Below are 4,411 nucleotides of genomic sequence, written 5' to 3' on the forward strand. Positions count from 1 at the left end.
AGCTTAAATATATACAAATAGGAAATATCTTATAGCAAGGGCCTAAAATAAATATCCAGCCAGATACAATATGTTAAGACTGACATAGCATTTCTTTAAATAAATGAAAATTAAATAGTAGTGTTTCTTACTATTTCTTTTGTTGTTTTCATTAAATGTGTTGACTTTGAAAAAGAACCGTTAGTATAAAAACACTGAAGGCACTGTTAGCAGGATTGAGATTCAAAAGGCTAAGTCAATTGTAAAGAACAAGAATTTTTTTTTAATGCAGTACAAACTCAGGAATTTTAGCTTATGTAGTTTCAAAAATAAAACAAAAAGCACCTGTGTGATCAACGTAACTCTAATTCAGGGCAAGCACCTACAATTGCAAACTCTCTTTAGGGTCCTTTTATAGCACAGATAACCGATTTAGTGTCATTTTCTCTCTTCTTTTGGTTCTACTGGAGCCCAGATACAAGTAATATGAACTCTGTTGTCACCTATGACCTTTCTATGATGAAAAAAAGATTAGACTGTTATCTCTTGACTGTGAGACAATGTAAAGTTCGTCTGGAAAAGCCTTTCAGAGTGATACTCAATTGTCCTAAGGCTGATAATCAGACGTGTAAGGTAATTCTAAAAACAATGTACAGAAATTTATAGAAAAACATAAGGCAACCAAGTTTAGAAATAAATTACTTCCAAAGAGGCTGTGGGTGAAATATCACTAATGCCTACTATTATTTTCATCGCTACTGTTTAGTTTATATTCTATAAACAAATTTTTTCACTCAAATCTATTTTTTATTCAAGGAATGATAGCTGCATAACTTATGACTTTACTACAAACAAAACTTTCAACATATTGCTCTATACTCTCCTAAATTTAAAGTGTTTGCTTAAAACAGCTTTCTCTATAAATTGTATAGTTTTACTGAAGCAAGGAAGGTAACATTTGCCATTAAAACTGAATAAATAGAAAAAAATTCTCTAGTAGTCTATATTCTAAAACATTGGATATTTAAAAAATATTAAAACTTAATAAGTAGTTATTTTTTGCCAGTAAACAGAATTTATTAGTAAGCATAAGTCAGACCAGCATGGCCCAAGGAGACAGTAGTGCCAAAGCCTTCATGAGTGCAGAACCCGCCACTTGTCCAAGGGGCCATGACTGGGAACATACTTGACTCCACAACCATCAGGGATGAGGCACTTCTTGGCCACCATGTCTTCAAATTCGTCAGCATTAAACTTCGTGAAGCCCCACTTCTTGGAGATATGAATCTTCTGGCGTCCAGGGAACTTGAACTTGGCCCTGCGCAAGGCTTCAATCACATGCTCCTTGTTCTGAAGCTTGGTGCGGATGGACATGATGACTTGACCAATGTGGACCCGGGCTACAGTACCCTGGGGTTTTCCAAAGGCACCTCGCATACCTGTCTGGAGCCTGTCAGCCCCAGCACAGGACAACATCTTGTTGATGCGGATGACATGGAAGGGATGGAGCCGCACTCGCATGTGAAAGCCATCTCTGCCACAACTTTTCACCATGTATTTGTTGGCACAAATACGGGCGGCCTCCAGGGCTTCAGAAGACAGCTGCTCATATTCATCAGACACCATGTGGCCACAGAGTGGGAACTCATCCACTTTTGCCTTCTTTCTACCCAGGTCAAAGATGCGGATCTTGGCATCAGGAACCCCTCGGCAGAAACGAGATTTTGGGTACGGCTTGTTCTTACAATACCGGTAACAGCAAGCTGGACGGCGGCCCATGGCGACACAGTAACGTCGGCGGTGCATCGAAGTCAAAATGCGCTCCCGGAACTACGCCTGCGCGCATTTATATACGTTGCCCCTCGTCCCTCGCGGGAACCATAGAGTCCTGAGGCCGGAACCATAGAGTCCTGAGGAGGAGGTGACGACTCTCTTTCAGGACGTCCCAACCAGAGACGCAGCGACGTCTGGCGCCTCAGCGCCTGCGCCAACTGGCGCGCTTGAGGTGAGCCGAGTCAGCTGTGGGTAGACTCCCCCTGGCGGCCAGGGAAGGAATTGGGCCCCGCCCCAACTGCACAGCTGCTGCTTCCTTTCTGCTAGCCATCTTGGGCTAGGAACTCTTGCTTTCAGCTTTGCTTTAAGTATAAAAGAGGTTATTTCCAGGCAGGAGAATCTCTTGAGCTCAGGAGTTCGAGGCCAGCCTGGGCAATATAGTGAAACGCTGTCTCTACAAAAAAAAAAAAATATATATATATATCAAATAGCTGGGCATGGTGGCACATGCTTGTAGTCCCAGCTACTCAGGAGGCTGAGGTGGGAGGATCGCCTGGGCCCTGCAGGCAGAAACTGCAGTGAGCTGAGATAGCACCACTGCACTCCAGCTTGAGTGACAGAGGGAGACCCTGTCTAAAGAAAAAGAAAAAAAGAAATCCTAGAATTTGAGAGGAAAAATCCTTCCAGTTATTCAACATGCTGTTTCCAGTTTGGTCAATTCATTTTCCAGAGCTTGTATCTCACTGTCAGCATTTGTAGATCAATTGCTGTTTCCTGGGTTATGTGGCCACCTTCCCTGGATAAAGTGGTTTCTTGGCATGAGTGCTTTGATGAGACTCAGGAAGAGATGAGAGGAAGAGAAGAGAGAGGGATAAAGAGAAGATATCTGTTGTATCTGTAGCTTGGCAATTGTTTTATAAACATGAAACTTTGTTTTTTCTTTATTTGGCCTAAAGAAATGATTTTATTATCAAAATGATATATACAAAATTGAAACACCAACTAGATTTTTTTAAACTTAAGACTATTTGCATTTTCAAATGTTAAAGCTGCTGAAACTATATAAAAGAGTAACAGTTGGTGTTTTAGTAATCTTTTGCCCCTGAGAATAAATTTAAACTTTTTTTTCTTCTCAGAGTTTGTAAAAATATTATGACAGGGATCAGAGTGTAGGAAAGGAGGAAGAAGAGAGAGGAAAAGAAATTAATAGTTTACAAACCCTACTTGCATTTTTCCAGCTTTCTTTTTTGTTTTAATGTTGTTTCACAAATCCATTACATCATGGAACAAAATCCCCCCAATGTGAATATATTCTGTCAATACTCTTTGTTTTAAGGGAGAAAAATAACTCCTGCCCTTAAAGTGAGTGGATTTTTACAAAATACTAAAGATAAAACAATTAAATCTCCCAATGTAGAAAACTTTCTGACCTTTAAGAAAGCTTTCTCACTTCCCTTTTCTTCCTTCATTTCTTCTTTCCCCTTTTTCTCAACTAGTTCCTGTTTAATATATTGAGATAAAGTAGCTAATACCATGTTGCTCTCACCAAGCTTACAAGCCTAGGAGAGGATTTAGATACTTCTCATATATCATCATATTACCAAGTGTAAAATGTGCCAAAAAGGAAAAGCAAAGTAAGCCCTGAGACCGTGGGATGAGGCTGGGGATGAGACCTTGATCTAGACTGAGGAATAGACAGGAAAATCTTTATCAGAAAAGAAATTTCATGTAGTGACCATGGCACATGGGGTCTGATGTATAAAAGGCCTGAAGCAGGCAGAAATATGGAACATTTTAAGGAAATTAAAGTCAGGCCAATGTGACTGTGAGTGAGAGAGTGAGTCACATAACATGAGCCCAGAGTGTGTGTATGTGTGAGAGAGAAGGGGTCATGCTTTCATACAGGGCCCATTTTACTAAGTTAGGGATCCTGATCTTTAATGTGAGGCCATTAAAGAGCTTTACATAGGTTTCATCACTCTGGTTATGGTATGGTGAATAGACTGAAACAAGCCCAAAAAAGGTATGCAAGGAAATCAGAAAGGAAGACTTCGCAATACTGCAGAAAACACACAATAACTTGAACATACTTTAAAATATTTGACTTTATATACAAGTTAGTATCTTTTTTATACTACTACATGCTCTGAATCTATGATCGCGCCTCAGGGAGAGGTGTTTGTGAGGCAAAAGGAAGACGCCCAGAGTTTATGTGCCACGACACACTCACTTCCACTTGTCTGATCTCCCACCTGTCTAATGTTGCCAAAATGCTAGAATTATCTGACCAGCAGATGCTGTTTTGCTGTGGGGGCCTGTCTACATAAGTTTCTTTCTTTAATCCAAAGCTTGAGCAATCCTGGTTTGTCCGGGTCTGTACCAGTTTTAACATTCAAGTCCTGGGTCCTGCAAAACCCCTTAATACCACGCGAAGTGGGAGGGTTGGCCACCCTACTCCACTCATGCATGAGACCCTTCACAGTTGCAGATTAGGAGGGAGGAAAGAGGAAAGGGAGGGCCACACTGGGATCCTCTGTTTATACTCCTTTTCCTAACCTTGCGGATATAAAAGGAGAGCCTGTGGAAAAATGCATGAAGCACCACCATTCTGTTGAAATATTACAAGCATTCCTCTTAATCAATTCCAACATTTTGAGAG

General features: G+C 40.7%; 1 protein-coding gene across 1 annotated transcript; it reads right to left on the reverse strand.

The window, feature by feature from the left end:
• Positions 1-239: 239 nt before the first annotated feature.
• Positions 240-1,971, reverse strand: RPL10L (ribosomal protein L10 like). Its single transcript, XM_522844.8, has one exon. The coding sequence runs from the start codon at positions 1,783-1,785 to the stop codon at positions 1,114-1,116; it is 672 nt and encodes a 223-aa protein (XP_522844.3). The 5' UTR covers positions 1,786-1,971; the 3' UTR covers positions 240-1,113.
• Positions 1,972-4,411: the final 2,440 nt, after the last annotated feature.

Source organism: Pan troglodytes, chromosome 15 (genome assembly GCF_028858775.2).
Source record: "Pan troglodytes isolate AG18354 chromosome 15, NHGRI_mPanTro3-v2.0_pri, whole genome shotgun sequence".
Classification (NCBI taxonomy): Eukaryota; Metazoa; Chordata; class Mammalia; order Primates; family Hominidae; genus Pan; species Pan troglodytes.

Bases quoted from the DNA above. Each gene is read 5' to 3' on its own strand.
- RPL10L (XM_522844.8), bottom strand. From the start codon at position 1,785: ATGCACCGCCGACGTTACTGTGTCGCCATGGGCCGCCGTCCAGCTTGC.